This window comes from Tympanuchus pallidicinctus, unplaced genomic scaffold (genome assembly GCF_026119805.1).
Source record: "Tympanuchus pallidicinctus isolate F22 unplaced genomic scaffold, pur_lepc_1.0 scaffold3, whole genome shotgun sequence".
NCBI lineage: Eukaryota > Metazoa > Chordata > Aves > Galliformes > Phasianidae > Tympanuchus > Tympanuchus pallidicinctus.
In genome coordinates this window covers 24,963,515-24,984,579 of record NW_026294747.1, presented here as the reverse complement: position 1 = coordinate 24,984,579, position 21,065 = coordinate 24,963,515, and the positions used below count along the sequence as shown (strand labels likewise).

The following is a 21,065-nucleotide window of genomic DNA, read 5'->3' as shown; positions in this document are numbered from 1 at the left end:
CTGAAAATAGAATGTGGATTTGTGCTCTCCTGGCCACTGTATGTACGTTCTATGGCATCTACAAAATCAAACTACTCCCGAGTTCTTGCTTCCAAGAGCTTCTCTCTGTGGAAGTGAAAGCTTCACTTTTCATGGTGACATCCAATAGCATTTGAATTCTATTTGTATTTTTAGTACTCTACCGTAAGAAATGCCCTGTTTGGGCAGTTAGCCTAAAACTCTTCCTGTAATCGTGTATAGTTACTATATGTTTTAATTAGTCAAAACAGGTGTTGTGTTAGGTCTCCGTGTGATAGCTTTTTGATGTTATGTGCAAACTGGTGTCAGCAAGTCACCACACTTCAATGAATGACCTGTTTGTCCTGGGTTAGGTCCCATGCTGCTGTCTTTCTCTTGTGCAGAATGAATTCCATGGGTGCTTGAGTAATCTTAAGCAAGATCCTAAACATGTGATACTATTCCACTATATGACAAAGTGTTAGTGAAGAAGACCAGGGAAGTAGAGCATATTTTCATGCAAAAAGAAGCTATCTAAAATTGGAACAAGAATCAGCATTTTTTGCTTTCCAGGAGTAGATTAATGCTCTATATGCATGTTCTGTGTGGCCTGGTCTGATGCAGAGTTCTGAATGATCTTGTACTGTTGTGAATGCTTTATGAAAATAAAAATATCTGTTGCTAATGATTCTAGCACATCAGGTGCCCGTGTGATAAAACTGGAGAATGTGTATAAATACCACTGAGATTTCAAGAATGGCATTCTACAAATGCTGGATAAATAACATAAGGTGATTGAATCTGCTGTTGCATTTTGATTCACTACCACACTAAAACAAACATGTTTAATTTAGGGAGGAAACTGCTTTGTTTGCCTAAAGATTATCTCAGTTGCATTCCCTTTATGCTGGACAGGTGCTGATGCACGCCTTAACTAAGTGTATGTCCACATTCAAGGGAAAGGAGTTATTTCTTCAAAATCCACGTTTTGGAAGTAGATGGATATGATTTTGCTTATTCTGTTGCATTGAATGTCAGAGCTGCTTTAACTCTTTGCAGGCTGGTCTCAATGTAAGTACAGCTCAGTAAGCTCAGCTATGCTACAGCTTCATTCAGTACCAGATTGTCAGTGTCCCAGAAACAGAAGGTGGATGGTGAACCATTGGGGTATGATAGGATAAGCTGTTGGAGGCTTTTGCCAATTGAATTAGATCATATTAGCTGAACTAGCTCTGAAGGTGACTGATGTTAAATAACAAAGTGTGAAATGGACTGCCTCTTTGTGCGGAGACAGAAAAATGCACAACAGCATTAATTAGACTTTTGTTAATCTGGTTTGGGTAGCTGAGAGCAATCCTATGTGTCTTTGCAGAATAAGTGCTGTATCTTGGAGGACAAGGAGAAAAGAAAGAAAGGGAAAGTTTTTTTTTTTAACAGCTTTCTAAAGGACTATTCAAAACTACATGAGAGAGCTCTTTAAGGAGTTCAACACACTCGTTTTCATGAATGGTAACTTATTTTTACTTTCCTTACCGAAACAGATTAATGATGAAAAAATTCTGAATGTTTGTTCTTGAATTATTTGCAGGTATGGGATAAGATCTGCCTGGGGTAGTAAGCATGGTGCGAGAACGAAAATGCATATTGTGTCACATTGTATACAGCTCAAAAAAGGTAAATAATTCATACTTGGTTTACATCTAACATCAGTAGGCACTAATATTAAGTGTATGTGAGAAGTTCTCCCATTTTAAAATTGCATGAACTCTGAGAATTTTTTTCTTGTATTGGGAGCACATTGATCTAGATCTGTCACAAACCAAATAGTATATTTACACGTGCTTTAAAGCATCTTCCTTTAAATGAGCTCTGCAGTATCCTTGATTCTAAATATAAAAAAATAGGGAGGGTTTCAGAGTATTTTTTTATATTGCTGCATAGAGACAATAGGGTGAACTGTTTGAAACTTCATTCAGTTATAAATTGTGCTGCTTATTTTTCCTTTTGGATTTCTATCTTGTTTCTATATGAATGAGAATGAGGAATTGCACAGCACATATTTTTATTAATGGTGTCAGTGAGTGCACGTTGTCTTTTTCATGGAAAGCCTGCACTGAAACAGTGCTTGTTTTTTTTAATTGTAGTATCTTTGTCTAGCCACTTGCCACAAGGCTATTATTCAAATGCCAGTGTAATAATTCACTCAACTCAAGGGGATTGGAGGTGTCGTTTTCACTTTGGAGATGTGAATTCAAGGACTGGGGAGGATAACTATTAGTGTCTGTTCTTTGAAGATTTCAAAATATTTCAGCTCAAAAGTCAAGAGAATGTGGAATCTTTAGAATTGCTTTCTTGTTTTATAACCAATTCTACTTTTCTTTCTCTTTACTGAAGGAGATGGAAGAACACATGAGGAGCATGCTTCACCACAGAGAACTTGAAAACCTGAAAGGAAGGTATTAGAACCATAGTGTATCTTGCCTCTTTGTGCAGTTTGTTATTCTCAAGAATGACTAATGTGCTATTTCTCAAACAAGCTGAATTGCACAATTTTAGGCATGGTATATGATAAAGCTGGCAATGACCATGTTCTTGAATACCTAAAACTCAGGAGGCTTGTTAACTGAGACAAATGATGTGGGAAAAATAAAATGAAAGATTAAAAAAAAAAAGAAAAGTTTTTGTTCTTGGCAGCTTTTTGTTTGGTTTCCTGGAAGCACTGAAATTCTGCCTTTGGTAGAATTACAGACACTGGTTTTTTTTCCTATTAAAACAAACTTTTTAAGTCTTTGGTTATTAACTTTTCAACCTCTGTGGGAAATCTGGCATCTTGGATGTAGGACTGCTTATGTGCTTGAGTGTCAGTCTTGTCTTCTGCCTCTCTGGTCTGGTTGTTTGGTTGTGGGAGCTAACCAGGGTAGATGATGGCTTCCATGGTTGTAATTATAATCTCTGGAAAGCGGAAGGAGGTAGGGGGTATTCAAATACCATCCTGATAATATGGAAACCGGATGCAATCAGAGTGCCCTTGCAAGTTCTTTTAATTTTGTGTGATCTTTGAGGTAGGCAGAGGTATCAGATGATCTACACTTAAATACTTGACTAGCTTATAATCATCTTGCACCAGAAACTTCATATAAAAATTGCACATCTATTTAAGAAGTTAAACAACTTCTAAAGGACTAGGAAGTTATTTTCTTTCAACTCCTGAGTGTGGGAGATTAATTTTATTGGGACAAGTATCTTACATTTGAGGAAGATAAATGGTAGACAGCTTCTGTTTGCATTAGTTCTCAGTTAATGTAGCTTTTCTTCTCTTTTTGTGCAGAAGGAGAGCAGCTGTTATGGCTCCAGGCCTCCTCTTAAAACTTAAAAAAGTTTAAATATTGAACACAGATGCAATGAAGCAAGACTGATTCTAATGCCAAAATAGTTTTCGCTAGTTTAGAATTCCAATCAAAATTTTAAACTGCTTTGTTTTATAATACTTCAAGACTAGAGAAACTTAAAAATTTATTTCTCTGAATATTTTTATATGCAAAGATTTATGTAACTGCAAAAAAGTGCCAGTTTTTGAGTGCAAGATTGCAATGCCTCCATGCTGCAGCTGAATACACTTGCTTGCGTCAACTGTGTAGAATTTTATGTTGTAAATTATGTTGTCAATTGTAAATTATTGCTGTAGTTTTGGCTAAAACAGTAATTCTATGTGCTTCTGTATGGGAACTGTTGAATCATGGCCTGAACCACTGATTGAGCACCTGGGGAAAGGACCAGGTCAGCCCTGAGAGCACAGGTGAAGGCAATTCAGGGCTGTGAGCGGAAGGGGTGGAGCCTGGCTGCACCTCTCTTAGACCTCCATCATTTAAGGGCTGAGTGGCCCTTGGGAAGGATCTCTCCCTGCACATCCCTCTCTTTGGTGAGGCTTTCTCCTGCAAACCTGGGATCTTCTGATATTGGGTGAGCAATCTTCTTCCCTTCCTTTATAGCACCTTTCTATTGTGCTGGTCCTTCTGTCATTTTACCTCTTGTGAAACACCTTTTTCCATCATGTTGATCTGTCCAATTGCTACAGTTTCTAATACAAGTCCTCTGGAAAATATTTGGAAAATGAGTATGCTTACTTACATCTGCTAACAAGTGTTGCAGTGAAATTAAAAAAAAAATAAAATAGTCCTTATAGGAAGGTGAATGCATTGCAAGTAGTCATACTTCTAACCTGTTTTACAGTCTGCAGTGGGTTCCAGTTGTGTTGTCTTTGCACCAAGACTGCAGCTAGGATTTGAGCTGTACTGTGCCTACTACTTTATAAATTTTATGCTGTATAAATGGAAAGATATTGCTTACATTGAACTGCATATTAACTGGCAGTAAACAACCTCTGTTGCCCAATTTCTTCTTCCATCTGATATTTGATTAATCTGTCTGTGGCTTCAATTTTTATGTTCACTTTGAGAACAATGTATGAAAGCAGCTTTTTTCAAATAAAATTTGCAGGCTATTTTTTTGAGTTCTGCTACTTATTTAGAAATAATAATAAAAACCCCAGGCCATCCTGCTTCTATGCCCCACACAACTGGCCTTGTCAGCTAGGAATGTTCTGAAAACGTGTCTGCCATCAAGCACATCGTAATATTCACTGTGTTGGTTGAGAGTGAGAAGAACTTGTTCTGTTACTGAACAGCTGGGAACTGGTTGCTCAGAAACCAGTATGCCCTCAGCACTAGGAGTTTATTTAGGGCTTCTGGTCAGCTAACTTGTAGAGCATTTCTATTCTAGACTTTCTTCTGGTAGTAATTCTGAGATTAGAGTGACTACAAGGGCAGAAAAGTGATGAGTTGAAAATTTAATGTATTTTAGCATCTCATTTCTTGCTGCTTTAGTATTTTTATAGTTCTTGACTCTTACAGGTAACACAAATTTTTAGAAATTGCATATTATAGAATTCCACAGTTGCTTGTCAGCGGTCTGATGACTCTCGGCTTCCTATTTCCTTGAGACTGAAATTAGATTACACTTTTAATCAGTATTATTTTTTTACTGGGGAAATGTGTTAATTTAACTGTATATCACTTATTTTAGAAGAATGCTTAGAAGGTATTTGTTCTGAAAAAGAACTTATGGACTTTTTACTTTGCAGTAACAGCCAGGTTTAAAATGCCAAATGCAAGCAACAGCCGCATAAGGATGTTTGAATTGTGTGAAACATGATGATAACATAAAAATTATATCAGCATTTGCTACCTTCAAATGTAACTTCAAGATGGATGTTAAATTTTAGATGCACATACTGGTTCATGCTTTTCTTCCAAATTTAATTTAGTATCTCATGGACTAGAACAGCTTTTTTGAACTACTTAAGGCACTTTTTCTTAAAGCCTTATTCCTTGTGGTACATTATGGGAACTGGATGTCAAATAGGAAGCTTAAGCAGACTTCACTTTTGTAATTGAAAATGAAACAATGCTTTTGTATGAGGACATAGTCTGCCATTTGAAATATACAAGAAATAAAGCTCTTGGATGCTGTCATTCTGCGAATACGCTTCTCCTGTTCACTTAAAACTGCTTTTGATCTCCTTGTTAAAGAACTGATATTGTGTGGTGTTTCAGGTGACTTGTAGGGAAATGTACACGTGGTGGGAGCATGCCCAGTTCTGGCTGATGTTAGTAGGAATAGTGTAGCAGAAGTGGTAGTAGAAATAAAATACCCGTTAGCATAACCATTCAGGCGCTCAGGCAGTTCTACTTTAATTTCAGTAGTTGTCCATGTAGGGAAGGAAGTTTTAGGTTTCTTTTGTTTTGTTTCTTCTCTTTTAGGTTCTTGGAAGTTAACAAGAAGCAGAAAGGCATTATAATTGTAACACACTTGAGTCTTTTCTTTCCAGACTGTCAAGTGCTGTAAGAGCCACAGCTTAGTAACTTCTCACACACATTACATGTTATAGAAGCAACTTCGTCTGTAGCCCAGCTGTGAATTTGTCTGAGATTAGTAGAAACTGCATGCATTTAGTCACATTGCAAGTGTGAGTGATAGAAGTTCTGTATGAGAATAGAAATGAAGGATTTGGAGTATTCACTAAGATGTAATATATCCCTGAGGTATGTTTCGTGTTGAAGTCTCCTTGTCATGTAGATGTGATGTTATAGAGACAGAGCACTTTTTTCTGCAAGAAGTTTTATGTGCAGTTTGCCTTAAGACTAATAGTTGATCTATTCATGGGTGTGAAGATTGTTCTTCCAGTGCATTAGTAAAATTCACTAATTGTATATGGGGTTAATAAAACAGACTGAATATATGTATAGAATTTATACTTTGACTGTTTACTAGTGAGTGTGAAGTCAGCAAAATGAAGTGCACCCTTCTCCAGGAAACACACTGTGTAAGCTGCCTCTTTCATAAATGAAACTTATCCAAATATTTCATCTGAAATGAAATACGAAGAGTGTAATTTCAATGAATTAGTCTACTTAACTGGCTGTGACTGTGCCTGGATGACTTAATTGGTTAGGTTTCTTAACTAAGTTAGGAAGATGAAAAAATTCTGGGGAAACATTGTTTTTAGTAGTTTGCTGGTGGCACTCCACTTAAGGATGCTGGCTTAGTATTTTGAGTAAAGGTGCAATTTATTTCTGTTTCTCACTTTATTTTTTTCTAAAAAACCTGGGGATTCATGTTTGACCTTTTCCATTATGGATCCCAGTTTCTTTACTACAGTTGTGAACTGTGCTGGTAAAACAGTGCTACTGTTACAAGACTTCAGTCTTGAGTGTGGCATGGAGTTAGGTAGATTTTGCTAGTATAAATTCAATGTCAGAGTAGTAGGAAACATTGTGGAGGCAGCAAGTGAGTCCTGACTTGTTCCAACTGAATTGGTTGGAGTGAACTATACTTATTCATGTTTTTGTCCTTTTTTTAACCGTGAACATGCTTTCCCTGTTTGGGTTATTTTTAAATTCCTATTTTCTTAAGAATGGATTTTCTGTTGGATTTGTTAGGAGAACAAATAGGGTATTTTTAGATTTTTTTAATAAAGGAAAAAAATTGTAACCTTAGTCCAGTATTCTCTGAAACATGAGTGAAACCATTTGTCTGCCACAGCTGTCAACTTCCTCCAGCTGAAATAATTACTGTATTTTTTTTAAGATATGTCCTCTAAAGTGGAAAGCAGATCTCATGCACATTTGAACCAAATAAAGTACAGTGAACTGAAGACACCCTCCCATTGCTTGCTGTGCTATGGAGTCTTTAGATTCCAGGCAGCAGTCTCAGCTGTCCCAGTTTAGGTTGTGCTGTAGTAGGATTGGCTGTATCCATGTGCTGCCTCCTCCCTTTTCTAAATTTCGCTGGGGGAAGGCTCAAGGCAAAGATTAAATGTAGAAGCTGTCACCAGGCTTCCCCAGTGCAGCTGGCACCATGGAAGGGCTTCAGAGCAGCTCCTGCTAGCTCTGTAAGCCTTCCATTCTGCCTCCTCGCTCACTGTGTTTCCTCTGAAAAGATTTTGAGTACAGCAATTCAAGACGAATTCCTCCTCCTATTTAACACAGCTCTACTACCAAGTCTTCTACCTCTTGATTGTTGGAAAAAAATCTTCTAGAAATCTTACCATCAAAAAGACTAGACATTGAATGAAAAAAACAAACAGAGAATTCAAGTAACTTAAACATACTGAGCAAAACCTAGTAGCCTTGAACACGAGCCATTGGCTAAAGATAAGTACATTCAGAGGAAACAAAGTAAGACCAAAGATAATCCACCATGCCTGTTGGCAGAACCGAAAGCCCACCCTCCGCCTCTCTTCCTAGGGACAGCAACCACGAGTGCCAGGTGTGCAGGGTGACACTGGTGGGCTTGTCAGCATATGCCAAGCACATCTCCAGCCAGCTACACAAAGATAATGTTGATGCCCATGATAAAGTGGAAGAGAAAGAGGAGACAGAAGAAGAATACCTTGACAAAGAACTCATTCAACTGATCAAACAAAGGAAGGAACGGAACCGGTGAGTTTTCCTTTCTTTTCTTAGTTGTAACATCGTAAGAGTGCTTATTGCACAGTTGTGATCTGCTCCAAGGAGTGGGTGCTCATGAAATGCAAACTGTGTGCAGTCAGTATGCCTGTTACAAGAATGGCCTGGGAGAACTAGGTGGAGACTGTAGTTTTCAATGTGTAAAGTTGATTCTGTTAAATGTACTTGTTTTGTTGATCTACTATTTGTAGGGAATTACGCTATCCTCCATTGTAAATTTAAAAAAAAAAAAAAGTTATACTGTCTCATTCAAGTCCCTAATGTGATATCTTGTGCTTTGAGAGTCCTTATGCTGTTATTTTAGCATGTGATATTTGTTTTAACAGAAGGGTTTAGTAAATATGATGGTAATGCTGTTATTGTTTTTAGTGTAATGGGAGAATGGTTCTGCAGGGACACAGTCTTTTCAGAACTGTTGGTGAATGTGTTTTGTTTAAAACTTTTGATCTGCCTTTTTAAAAATAAACTGGCTTGTTCTGCTTATGTCACACTAAAATCCTATAATCCATGAATGAAGTTATTTGCTTGTTTTATCTTGCTGCTTATCAGCAGCTAAAGATAATTCTTGTGACTCACTGTGAAATACAAGGCTGCAGAGAGTAGCAAGTGCTGCCGTTTATCTTGCATGTGACTGCAAGTGTGCATTGCTAATGTCATGTTCCAATTGGAAATTTATTTTTTCAATGTGTTTACAGCATGGCAGTAGTACTAAAGGGCTGTGTGATTTTATTTTATTTTTTTTTTTTTTGAAAGAAGCTCTTGCTCACTACTGGAAAATTTCAATTAGTGCCTTAATGTGCATAACTGTAGTTACTGTTTGTTTTGAATCCATTTACTAAAGTGTCTCTGTGTGGTGGTCGTGTTTTTATAATAGTCGATGTAGATAGTAACAAGGTCATTTTTCTTCATTCTTTAGTGGAAGTGCTGTTAGTACGGTGCTATTCTGAGACAAATAAAATCTTATAAATCTCTCAGTTGGATATGCACTTGGGGAAAGAAAAAAATTACATGGGTAAAGTTACAGCAAAACTGTTTCCATTAGATCATAGTCTAGTTGAGTCGTCTCCTAGAACTAAAGGTATCACTGAGACATCGTTTATTTGATTTCTTGTCTTAAAGCTCAGTTTAGCTTATCCAGTAGCTCATTTCCACTAGACATTAATTATTTGTGCATCTTTTCGCAACATTGGAATGTGTTGAAATCTTAAAAGGTGGTACAATATAAATTTCAATTTATTCATATCAGTATTTTTTAGCAGAGTAGTATGAAAGCTTCCTGTCTTGCTTGTCCAGGAACTTAGAGTTCGTGTATTTCTGTGATCAGTTTTTGGGAGTAAAAACTTTTATTAAGCATTCCTCATTTGGTAGAATAGATACTTAATATGTTTAGAGTGCTGACCCTGGGAATAGCTGCAAATGTTAAGGTAGCATTTATCTTTAAATGTGCATGTGATAATTTACCATGTGCTCTTGACAGACTGCCAACCACAAGTATTATCCAAAGGGCAGTAGATAGGGCTTTTGGGAGGCCCTTGCAGAAATGCATGCTGTGGACTCCTGGTTTGTTGTTTAAAACAAGACAAAATAGGTTTTTGTATCTGAGTTGTGGTTTCTGTGAATGTTCAATATCTGTGAGATATACATAAATTGAGCTTTATAAACTGAGACATGTTCTTAATTGTTTTTTTTTCTATGAAGTAGAATAACTGCTTTTCTCAGTGGTTTCTAATTTTCCTTCTATTTTGTATCAATTCACTCTAGTTATACTGTCTAGTACTAACAGAGTAGTCTTCAGGGAAAAAAATCTGACTACTTATTAGTTTTTTTTTCCTATATAGATCCCTCAAATTGCAAAGAATGTACAACGAAAATAGGCTTTCTGACAGCTCTCTTTGAACTATCCCTGAATCATGTCAGTTGTTCTTGTAGGAGCAAATTTGAAATGCAAGGTTTAAGTAAAGGCATAACGCTAGAGTTGAAAGTCAACCACTACAGAACCTTGAATGATAAAGTCAGCTAAGCTAAGTCAGTTGTCTCTGTTCCTTCTTAAAATATCTCCCTAGCGAAAGATAAATGGATGAGACTTGTATTATGTCGAATTTCATTGAAATAGCATCAGAATTTGTTTTCTTCTAAATTGTTTTGTAGGCAAGTTGAACCATGCTGTACAAACCAAGAAACAGAATGCGATGATAGGAGATCACAGAGGAGGCGAGAAGAGAGAGCTACATACAAAGAAAGAGAAGCTTATGATCAGTCATCGTGGCATCATCATAATGCATTACAAAGGGACTGGAAATGGGAAAGGGATGATTATATTAATTCTAGACAGGGCAGATTTTCACACTCCCAGAGAAACGTTAATATAAGTAGGCATCCAGGTGGCCCAAGGGGACGCTCTGGGTGGCACCAAAATGTTTCAGGAAGCTCTTCAAGTTGGCATAAGTATGGGAATTCTGGAGTTGTTTGGCATCCAAATGGGCGAGGAGGAGGAGGAACATCAAATTGGCATCACAATGCCAGAGGGAGGAATTCTACTTGGCACACGGAAGGAACAGGTAATTTTTCTAGTTGGAATTGCAAGAGTTATGGAGGAAACTGGAAGTCTAGTTCTCATGGTGCAAATAGCTGGAATTTTGGAAGCTCTGGAGATACATACTTATTAGAGCCAGCTAAATATAATAAGGAAAGATATATGTGGCAGTGGCAGGAGAAAGACATGACTGTTCTTCCATACAGAGATCGAAATAATAGGAGTGACTCATTTGATTTTACTAGTGATAAACTTCCTTCTGAGGGGGCATTGGATTTTGGTACTTCAAAGCAACCAGAAAGTAAAGCTCCAAGAAACAGTGGGAAAAGTGGGAGCCCTTCAAGAGAAAAAATACACCGCTGGACTCCCTACCCATCCCAAAAATCTATAGAGCAGCAGTCATGGTTTGAAGATGTTTCTAAAGCTACAGAGAAAATGGATTCTGTATTTTTGCCTCTTACTGAATCACCAGGAAAGGGAAAAACTTGTGAAGCCACCGCTAGCCTCCCAAAACTTAAAAAATCAGAAGCATCTTCCCATTCTAATGTAACTCTAGATTACCCTGATTCCAGTGATGAAAAGCCTGACAAAGATGATGGCAGAAGTAGTAGGATGCCATCGCTGAAATCCCCTCTTCTAAATATTACAGACATGAAGTTGTCTTCCCAAAAGCAAGACACCAAAAGTCTGTTAAAAAATGTTAAGTCTCTGTTATCCTCACCTAATAGCAAAGAACAGAACTGTTTGAAAGCACTGAATCTGGAAGCTAACAATTTACCTTCTTATTCATCAAAGATGCGTGGTCCGTCTGCTGATAACTTAGAAGGAAGCAACAAAGACGCACTTAGCAGTAATGCTGGGGAACCTGCTATTAACTTAGGTGAAGCAGAACGAAAACCCAAAGATATTCAGTCCAACCATTCCTTACAAAATCCTCCCTTAAACTCTTGCAAGAACACAAGTGATCAGAATATGGAAGGAACTGGGAAAGCGTCACCAAAGAACAAGTTCAGACTACATTCATTGGAAGATGTGAGTGATGATGAGTTAACAGGAAGAGAGAAAGTAGAAATAAGAGCTGAAAAACTGAGTCCTTCTGTTAGTTCTTGTTTACCCTATGACACTCCAGAAGGCAAACTTGCTGCCTCTGAAAAGGATGTTGATGAAAAGCCATCTGCTTCAAGCATTGCATCTGCTGATCTGAAAGATTCTGCATTTCAGATGGAATCCACAGTTTCTTCATCAAACAGTCAGGATCACTTGCACGTGGGTTTGAAAATCTCCTCACAGGAGAAAGAAGCGAATGAAGAGCATGTCAAGTCAGGCGGTCGCTTTGAAGTGGAAGGTTTTGAAAATCATTCAGACCATGAGCTGCAGAAGGGAGGAAGTCAATCACTAGGCCTCCTTCCTGATTTAAGCAAACTTGGCCTCCCAGCCTCTCTGCAAAGAGATCTGACGCGACATATTAGTTTGAAGAGCAAAGTGGGAATACACCTTCCAGAGCCCAATCTCAATAACGCACGGCGCATTCGGAATATAAGTGGCCATCGGAGAAGTGAGGCTGAGAAAGAATCGGGCCTTAAACCAACCCTCAGGCAGATTCTTAGTGCTTCCCGGCGAAATGTAAACTGGGATCAAGTCATCCAGCAGGTATCAAAGAAGAAACAGGAGCTTGGCAAAGGTTTACCAAGGTTGGTAGCTTTCTAGTGTGACTGTGTGTGTGTTTAAGGGAGTGGGTTGTTTTCACCTCATCTTAGGTGAATTTCAGAATGCTAAAATGAGGGCTTTATAATCGAGCATTTTGACACAACCATCTTTTTGCACATATAAGTACTTGGAATTTTTTTTATTGCTTCTGTGGCAGTCTGTCCACAAATAAGTGATTGGAGTTTGCTGCTCAGAACAGATTCTGATCAGCTCGTAATAATGGCTTAATACCTGAATGTGACATCATGACATATATGACACTAGGAACACACTTGCATTTCAGGTTCTAATAAATGGAAGTATGTAAAACATAATGAGGATGTGAACAGCGCTGTTGCAATTACTTCATGCACTCAGGACTACAAAAATCGAGTTTGCTTGAGTTGTTGCAGACAGAATAAATGTTTCCTTTTCAGATATTTATCTGTTTTAATCTGATAAGCAGTTTGTGTTTGTATTTAGAGTGACTGTAAAATAGTTAATGCTTTAAGCCTCATAGAGGGCCTGAAGGTTTTGCAGACTCTTGAAAATATGTAATCTTTGCTAGTACCAAACTGGATTACAGGTAGTTCTGAAAATGATATGTTTTGCTTCTGTTTGAGATTTTGCTTTAGATTTGAGCTTTATAAGACACTGAGGAGCAAAGGTATCAGCTTTAATGTTGTTTGAGTGATGAACAGATCTTCAAATTTCAAAATTCTAAAAGCTAATGAAGATTCTTTTCATGATTTGGAAATTGTCTTGTCAGTTCTTAGCAACAAAATGTGATTTTGTGATGCACAGAAGATACTGCTTTGCTACATGAGGCATAAACTGCAGAATACCAGTTTAATGAGTTGCTCATCTTTTCAAACAGTAACATGCAGCTAGGAAAAGGGGAGTCTTGTGTTGTTTTTTTTTTAGATTCAAATAATTTGTTTCACACATGGTTTTTTCTTTTTGTTGAAGGTTTGGTATAGAAATGGTGCCTCTCGTTCAAAATGATCAAGAGAGTCTAGAACTTGGTGAAGAATCTGATCTGTCTACTCTGGAAGGATTCCAGTGGGAAGGGATTTCCTTAGCAGTGCCTGGATCAGCCAGAAAACGTAGCTTTTCTGAAAGCAGTGTCATTGCAGACAGACACCCTTCTGCTTACAGCTTTTTTAGTGAACAACCCAAAGCAAAAGAACGTGAGGAAAGGCAAATAGTTGCAGACAGACACCTACGTGGTATAACATCTGGATACGAGGCAAGTGTTGACATTGAAGCTGACTTGAAACAGGAGACCTCTTCTCTTTCTTTGTCACCATTTATATCTGAAAGAACTGAGACCCCTGGAAAGAAACAAAGCCTACAGGCTACTTCTGAGCTCACTGGCCTCACAAAAGCAGAGCAAGACAGTCTAGACAAGAGAACATCTCTTCTTGAAAAACAGAATGTGTTAGAAATCTCAGAAGAAAATCCTCTGGCTTCAAGTGATGTACTTCTTGCAGTGTCTAGTAACGTAGATGCAGCAACGGACAGTAGCTACACTTCTGGTACTGAGCAAAATGACAGCCAAGGAATTGGAAAGAAACGAAGAGCGACAGGAGTAAGTGTACAGTTTTGTGCAGTTTTGGTGTGCTAAAAATGTAATTTCCCAGGTATATATCCCATCCTAGAAAGATGACTTTCTCTTTGTCTTATTGCCTTGTATGTTAATAGGTTTATCTTGCTTATTTGACGTAATTGTATTTAAATATTTTCAATTTCTGCTTTTTTAGCACAAGATTTTTGGTTAGTCCTTTTCTATTAGTAGGAACTACAGATGCTCTTCAGTTCTGATTCAGTGATAAGATAGTAAGTAAGCTGTTAAAATATTTCCATGAAAGTAGTTAGGGTTGCAGTGAGGATCTTTTGTTTTCTAAAACTGAAATGAAAGCTAAAATGTAGTAGACATTTTGTTTTCTTAGACATTTCAGGTCTTACGGTCAAACAAGGGAAGACAATCCTCTTTACAAAACCAAACACTTAAAATAAGGTAGAAAAAGATTGAAGATGATAGCCTATCTGTCTCTAAGCCAGAAATTTCTCCATCTGAATGTTTAATTGCCTTGTCTTAGTCTTACACAAAGTAAAATAGATGCTTCTGAACAAATTAATCAGAATGGATTTGCTAAATGCAGGATGTGAGAATTTAAATTTCTCAGTAATTTCATCCTTTAGATTGTCAACTAAATCTATTAAACAGAAAATCTGAACCAAGTATGGTCTTGAGAATCTAAGCATGTTGAAAGCTGACTGCTTATTTAATATTTCATGTTAGTTGAGATGAAAACATGGCACTCACTTTGTTTCATTCTCACTTTTAAGAAGAGAGGGAAGGACAAGTTACATAAGAATGCGCAGAATTGTACATATTCTTTCTTGTGGTTAGGAATGATGCTTCTTGAGATAACAGTGGATGTTTGTCGTCTTGATTTAGGCAATCTTGCTGTAGTGTCTTTTGTTAACAAGAGATCTTACTTGTAGGAAGGATCCTCTCCTGAAATCCCCAGTCTGGAAAGAAAGAATAAAAGAAGAAAAATCAAAGGTAAAAAAGGTGAGTGACTATTATGTGCATGTATGTCTAGGGTAGAGATTGTAAATGCCTAGTAGTGTTCTGACTTGGCTGTAGTGGCTGTTCCATAGTGTTACATTGGTGTGTCTTGGCTCTTGCTCAGGGTCATAGGGTAGACTCTTGTCAGGTCTGTAAGACCTACAGAATTAGAGCTAGAACAACCTGATATGTTTGGGTCTCTTCTCTTTCCATCCTTGTTTGGAATCCTGGCTTCTGGGTGACTAGTAAAATTCAATGTGTGGAAGGATTTGCTTGTATTGCTTGGTTCTATCACCATATTATTGTAGTAAATCTATTGAAAGAAATTAACTTGAAAAAAGCTGAGGAGTGCACAAATTGAAACTTGATTGATTTGGAGCATCTCTGTAATGCCAGAGGGCCTCTAAAAAAGAATATTTATTGAAAACAGTGCTTGCAGATTGTTAGGAGATTGTAAACAAATCTAGCAGCCGAGATGGTATTTTAATTAGTAAATGATTTTGTCATAGAGGTCTTTTAGTCTTACCCACCTTTTTTTGACTTCTGAATTAGCTGAATAATTTAAATGTTTAGTTTAAATTTGTCTTTGCCTTTTTTTATTACATTACTGAAAAGTATGAATTTGTACTTCCTGTGTAAATATACTTCATAAAAGATCGTTTTGGAAGAAGGTGACTTTCTGTTCAGTGCTGGAAAAACTGACTTAAAAAAAAGCTACTGCAGTCAAAGTTGAGATCATTTAAAGAGAATTATTCTTGTTCTGCTATATAATAAGTGGCTGTTCCTGAGCACAGATGCTTTTAAATCTCTTGCATAACTATTAACACTTTACCTAATTCATGTGTTTGTTTGGAAGTGATAATATTTGAGGTAATACTTGTCATGTATTTTACTGTGTTGCAAGTACCATTATATTATATGTTTATTATATGTTTATTATATGTTAAATTATGCTGACTTTTTTTTCCAGAACGTTCTCAAGTAGACCAGTTGTTGGCTATTTCACTGAGGGAGGAAGAATTGAGCAAGTCCCTGCATAGCGTGGACAATAGTCTCTTGCAGGCTAGAGCTGCCCTGCAGGCTGCATATGTTGAGGTTCAACGGTTCCTTGTGTTAAAGCAACAGGTAACAGTAGGCTTTTGAGACTGGTAGAACTAGAAGTTAGCAGCCTGAGAAACTACCATTAATAGAAGTGATTAAAAACTCCTGTTTTGCAGATAACCATGGAAATGAGTGCACTGAGAAGCCAGAGGATCCAGATCTTGCAGGGCCTACAAGGTATGAGATACTGTGAAACAATAGCACTGAAATACTGACTCATTCTTTGAACTCAGTGTCTTGTAAAAATTGTGCTTGTAAATAGTACAACAAACTTTAGGCTTTTCACAGTGAACTCTACACATCTCTTGACACCGCTGACTTTTTTTGTTTTGTTTTTCCTCTTTTCTTTTACCATTAGAGACGTATGAACCTTCTGAACTGTCAGAGCAACTCCCCAGTAGTGTCTCAAGTGAGAGAAGAAACAGTGAATCTCAGGTGTCAGCTGATTTGCTTCCTGCAGGCTCTTTCTTGCCCCTTTTGGACACTTTGTCTGTACCTCCGCTGGGAACTGCTGTTCACATAGACACATCAACACCACTCCATTCTGGCATCACATTCACCACTCCTCCAGACTCCTCAGTACAAATTAAACGAGAACCTGTGTCTTTGGAAGCCTCAGAAGAAAATGTGAATACTGTACTCCAGAGCTCTCTGTGTGCTTCACGAACAGAAGTGGTAGCACAGAAGGATGGTATGTGTGGCTCTTTTTTTAAGGAGTAGCGTTATGAAAATGCAAGAAATTCTTTTGCTTTTTTCTGTAGAATAAGCCAGTTGAGTGACAAACCTGCAGGCTGTTGTGCAGGAGTGAACTCCCATTGAGCAGCTGAAGCACATTAGTCTTGAATCTTTTGCCCCTTTGCTTTGATTCTTGTACACAAGTAAACATTTTATTTCCCAGTGGCATTTTTTAAAGATCGAATAGCTGACTGGAAGAGCAGATGTGCATGTGTACATATCCTTTCAAGATACAGGAATATATACTTGTAGCAGAAATGTTAAGTCATAGGCTTGAAACAGAGATTAAGCACCTGGTGGGAAGTCAGGGCCAACCCAGTGGAGCATAGCTGTGTGCAATGCAGCTTACATTGTGGCTCCACCCCTTTCCAGATCTCATTTAAACATTTGCACTGGAGGCAAGCGTATCTTGCTGAAAATTCCTGCATACCTAAGGCCTTCCTAGGGTAAGCAGATTCTTTCCTTTGTTTCTCTGTCCACAGCTGCCACATTTGAGCAAGTCCTCATATACTGCAGCCTAGGACTTTGCTACTGCACTGTCATTGCTGTGCTTTCCATAGCATTACAGTGTTACGGTACTTTACATGCACATTTAATTATAAACGAAAAATTGCAGGGAAAGCAAGCTTTGCATCTTTGAGAATGAATATAACACTAGTCTCTTTTCTTCAGAAGAAATCATCCAAAAAACATCAGTGTATCCGGTTATCTCTGCAACCATATCCCTATCAGAGCTGACAGCTTGTTTCCAGCATACTAGTCAAGAAGTTCACAAGCCTGCTGTGGATAGGGGAAAGGCTGGACTTCTGGAGAATCCTTCTCCTTCGCTGTCTACTTTCAGCAAAAGAGAAGCAAATGGAGTGACTGAAAGCTTTTTACTGGATCAGTGTAGCACCTTGCTTCCAGATCGTTCAGTCCTTCTAGAAATGCCAATGGATAAAACTCCCAGATTGTCAGCAGAACCATCGGAACAGCAGGCAGCAAACACTCTAGTCCCAGCAGAAAAGGGAAACAGAAGGAGAAGAAAGTTAAGGAAAAAGAAAACGCTGAGGGCAGCTCATGTGCCAGAAAACAGTGACACAGAACAGGATATAATTGACTGTAAGCCTACCCGGAAGGTCAAGAGTGGAAAAGTTTCTAAGGGAGAAAAAATTACAACATCAACTCCTCAAAAACAGGGAGATTGTGTTGCTGTTCAAGTAGCTAGAAACAAGGATGAGAATGATAGTGATGCTTCTTTGGAACTAGTGGAAGTTGCAGTGCCCCAGTGTGAAGTGGTTGATGTTGGTTCATCAGAGTCAGGAGATGAGAAACCAGATAGTCCATCAAAGAGAGAGTTGTGCAGCACTGTGGACCAAGCAGTCTTAGAGGCATCTTGCTCAGGTTATGATGAAGTGAGCTCTACCAGTGAGATTGGCACAAGTTATAGGGATGATACGAAAAGAAGGTAAGATTGTTGTAGATCTCTCAAAAGTAAAAGCATTAAATGATACTTGTAAGATGTATTTTTTTCCTGTTGAGAAAGTTATACATCAGTAATTCTGAATTTTGTTTGGAAATTAAAATTGACAGAAAATGTGCCTGTCTGTATGTTGTAAATTGAATTTGCTTCTTTAATCCAACTAACAAGTGTACATTGTTGTCTGCCAGTTTCTTTAACAATTGGAATGTGGTCCTGCTGCATGGAAAATATTTTTTTATCTTAGCCTATTATAGACAGTTTTCTGCTTAGTGCAGAGTCTTGTGTTCTGGAGTACTACTTATACCAATAACTTATTGGAAAATGAGCAAGCAGAATCCAATCTTGCTACTTTATTTCTGTTACAGTGTGGCTGACACACAGGCTTCTATATCATCACTAAGAGGATCAAAGAACTCATCAGGTATATCTTTTAAGCTGTTCTTGTAGTTTGTGTATCATAGATTGCAAGAACTGAAGTCAGGTTTAGACTAAGCTGCTGCCAGAGGAATTTAGCTATGAAGATGAAGTACACTTAAAGCATTAAAAGTGAAGCATGCTCATGTGCATCATCCCTCACTGAGGGCTTTGTGCCTTGAGCCTTTGCTACCCCATCCCCCATTAACAGTCCTTCTACACAGTTTCTGTGAGGCTGTGGGACAGACAATAATACAATCCTCTTGCTGTTTTTAAAGATCTCTCTGGATTTGATATATGAAGACTCTTCAGGTTTTTTATGTTGTATTGTGACACTTACAGACTCCAGCTGAGAACTACAGTGAAATCTATAAAGATGCTGAGCCTACATAATAGTTCTAGTGTTTGGTGGGGAGAAAGGAGGAAAAAAAAAAAAAAAAAAAAAAAAACAACCAAAAAACCAAACAGTAGTATGTTTATGTTTCTTCACATAATCAAAGAATGTGCGTCTCTATTCTACAGAAGTGTCTTCAGAGCCAGGTGAGGATGAAGAACCTACAGAAGGGAGCTTTGAAGGACACCTGGCTGCAGTGAATGCTATTCAGATTTTTGGGAATTTGTTGTACACCTGCTCAGCAGACAAAACAGTTTGTGCCTACAATCTGGTTGTAAGTAAGGTTGTGACAATGGTGTAAGAATAGTTCCAATCACAAGGTTGCAATTGTGTGTTTGTGAAGCATTATGTAGTTAAGGAGATAGCTGCTTTGAGTGCTTTTTTGAGCGAGTTTTTTTTTTTTACTCTATCTTCAAGTCTCTCTTCTCTCCCCTTCATCTTGTAAGAAGGGTAAAAGGCATTTGTTGCAGGTCCTGCTGTTTTTATTAGCTGCTCCACCCTACTTTGTCAGGCATGGATCCTGAGAGGTATTGCAGACCTTTAGTGTGATGGACCATATGCTTTGCTTTCTAGAGCAGGAAGTGTGTGGCTGTCTTTGAGGGACATACTTCAAAAGTGAACTGCCTCCTGGTCACTCAGACAAATGGGAAGAATGCTGCGCTTTACACTGGCTCAAGTGATCACACCATCAACTGTTACAATATCAAGGTACTTCAATTCTGTGTTGATGAACATGTACTGCTTTGTTATGCAATGACTCTTTGCAAATATAAATGAAATAAGTCATTTAAAACCTGGTGAGCTATACATGAGCTTTACTTCATACCTCATTAGAGCAAAGCAGGAAGAAAAAAATGAAAAAAAAAAAAAGGTAATCTCTTGGTTTATCAGTGGACTCCTTGTCAGAACAGCATGATGAGACCTCATTGGGAATGCAAATGTGTGGGATGGTCGTCTATCTGAATTTTGAATTCACTTTATCTCTAATTTCATTTCTGATATAAAATATAGTTCTCCTTAAAGAACAGCTTTTGATAGAACAGGCACAGAAGGCTGAGGATTTTTTGAAGCTGGAATTAGAAAGATAAACAGTAGGAAGGCTTGTTCTACATGTTCGCTCATCACTCCAAAAGTAATGCCTTCCAATTATTTCAGCGGAGATTAGAGCAGATGCAAAGGGCACAATAATATTAATTGTGATTTGATAGAGCAAATTCTCAGCTGCAGAACTCTATTTGAAGATAGTCACCACCATTAGCTGTGCATTTTTTCCAGTAATAAACAAGAGCCTGCATCCTATGCTTATAAAAACCAGCACCAGTAGAGGTGACAGCTATGCATGGACATCTGGAATGTGACTTGTCTTTCACCATCCTGTTACCACTGCTGAAATGCAGCACTTGCAGCCTGACTGTGCTCACATCCTCTGTTTGATCTCCATAAATGTTCAGCAAGCATCAGTGAATGTCTGTGGGTGCCATTTTCTCCGTATGTGGGAGATCAGTGACACCTGTGTTTCATATGCACTTCATGTCAGGCATCATATTGTCAGACTGCTCTTCTGCTGCCATCTGTCGCAAGGCAACAGAATGTAATGGAATATTGGGTAGTTTGCCTCTATTGCCAACCACCAATGCCTCTGATGTTGTAGGCTAACATGATAAAATAGGAGGCATTACTTTCAGGGCAGCCCTCTTAGATTTAAGGACTGGAAGATAAATATCTGCTTTTGGGAGTAAACTGCCAGATGCTTTTAACACTTCAGATGATGATTCATGGCATGTTCCTGTGGAGGACTTCATGGGTATTCCTTGAAATCAAGCTTGTAACAGGGTGTTTTTCATATACCTACTCTAAGCCGGTATATATGTGGCTAGAAGAAATCTTTTAGTGCTATAGATACTACAGCTAGTTGCTTAAGTACCATCAAGTCCCAAATATAGGAATGAGCAGATAAAAAAAAAAAAAAAAAAGAAAAAAACAGGATCGGACTGCTGGGTGACACCAGGTATTGAGATGTTTTTCTTCAGCTCTGCTAGTTCAAAAAAATATAGTCTTAGGTGAAAATCATCATTCACTCCAGACTTTTTTTTTTTTTGTCTCTGAACTGTTTTCAGTTGATGAAAAGCTTTAAGTAA

The 21,065-nt window shown here is 38.0% G+C and overlaps 1 protein-coding gene across 3 annotated transcripts in view; it reads left to right on the top strand.

Moving 5' to 3' along the window:
• Positions 1-21,065, top strand: part of ZNF106 (zinc finger protein 106) — a 37,233-nt gene that overhangs the window by 5,426 nt on the left and 10,742 nt on the right. For 2 of the 3 annotated variants that reach the window (XM_052693407.1, XM_052693408.1), the window contains 13 exons: positions 1,586-1,671; positions 2,392-2,453; positions 7,803-7,997; positions 10,173-12,248; positions 13,213-13,834; positions 14,755-14,824; positions 15,792-15,946; positions 16,039-16,099; positions 16,281-16,613; positions 17,330-18,104; positions 18,485-18,540; positions 19,056-19,201; positions 19,501-19,635. In XM_052693407.1, coding sequence (XP_052549367.1) covers positions 1,618-1,671; positions 2,392-2,453; positions 7,803-7,997; positions 10,173-12,248; positions 13,213-13,834; positions 14,755-14,824; positions 15,792-15,946; positions 16,039-16,099; positions 16,281-16,613; positions 17,330-18,104; positions 18,485-18,540; positions 19,056-19,201; positions 19,501-19,635 — 4,740 coding nt within the window. In that variant the 5' untranslated portion in view covers positions 1,586-1,617. The remainder of the gene's footprint in view (positions 1-1,585; positions 1,672-2,391; positions 2,454-7,802; positions 7,998-10,172; positions 12,249-13,212; positions 13,835-14,754; positions 14,825-15,791; positions 15,947-16,038; positions 16,100-16,280; positions 16,614-17,329; positions 18,105-18,484; positions 18,541-19,055; positions 19,202-19,500; positions 19,636-21,065) is intronic. The other variant, XM_052693409.1, reaches the window with a different exon arrangement.